At 48.8% G+C, this 947-nt stretch overlaps 1 protein-coding gene across 1 annotated transcript; it reads left to right on the forward strand.

Annotated features, from left to right (window-relative positions):
• Positions 1–379: 379 nt before the first annotated feature.
• Positions 380–581, forward strand: CLAFUR5_20391 (uncharacterized protein; the record flags this gene model as incomplete). The annotated part of the gene is made up of 2 exons (XM_059463227.1): positions 380–471; positions 524–581. The coding sequence occupies 2 exons, from the start codon at positions 380–382 to the stop codon at positions 579–581; spliced, it is 150 nt and encodes a 49-aa protein (XP_059319212.1).
• Positions 582–947: the final 366 nt, after the last annotated feature.

A 947-nucleotide genomic window follows, 5' to 3' on the forward strand; every position in this document is an offset into this window, starting at 1 on the left:
TAGTATTAACTAATAGGATACTATACCAATTCACTTACTGTGATCGATGTTGTCCGAACTTAGACTTCAATACACGATCTCTCGTAGTTAGCAGAACGGCAACTTCTAGGAACATTTCTGTAAGGAGTGTCTGCCGGGGCACAATTCAGGATCGAGGACGGGATGTCTGTCGACTTTCTTGTATCGATCAAATCTCAGTCCTCTAAAATGTCTGGACTGCTACTATGTTATCAATTCCCGTTCTTGAAGTCTAGGAGGGATGTCTCTCGTAACCCGTGTAGCATCGATTTCAAGCCGTCGTGATGAGCAGCGGACGAAATGGTTATCGATCACGAAAATCGTGGCGAGCAGTTAGCGATACACGTAAAGTAAGAGGACAATGTTCGCCATCGACGGCCTTTCGCGAACGGATAGTGTGTTTGGATCAGGGTGTCTTCCGTCGCTCGACCAAATCCGGTTATTCCGTCAAGTGTACCCCCTAGAGTCAGGACGTGCAGTCTTTGCTTGCTCACTTCGTAACCAGCCCTCTCCAGGCCACTTCACCGTTCCTCCTGGCTCTGTTCGACACTGTCTTCGTGTAGAGGAACCGCGACGTCCTTTATCACCATTGTCGACGAAACCTGACCCTTACGATCACAACTTAGCATACAATCTCATTGCGGGACGAGTTCTAGTATCATTAAATCGGAATCTCGGCGTAGGGCCGCCTACAGTACTACTCTAGTGCTCATAATACAATCTGGCGAGCGCAGACTCGCCGAGTAGCGTAGCAATGTGTATAGGATCGCCAATGGCTGTTAGACATGACATCCTAAGAAACGCGGCCCGCCTTTGCTGCTATTGACGTAGGGTCGAGGACACTCATGCTGCGCCCAGCAGCATGCGAGATGAGCAACTTCGTATCCGTCATCTCGCTGTATACAATATCAAAACAGAATCCCAGCGAT

The sequence above is a fragment of the Fulvia fulva genome, chromosome 14 (assembly GCF_020509005.1).
Source record: "Fulvia fulva chromosome 14, complete sequence".
Lineage (NCBI taxonomy): Eukaryota > Fungi > Ascomycota > Dothideomycetes > Mycosphaerellales > Mycosphaerellaceae > Fulvia > Fulvia fulva.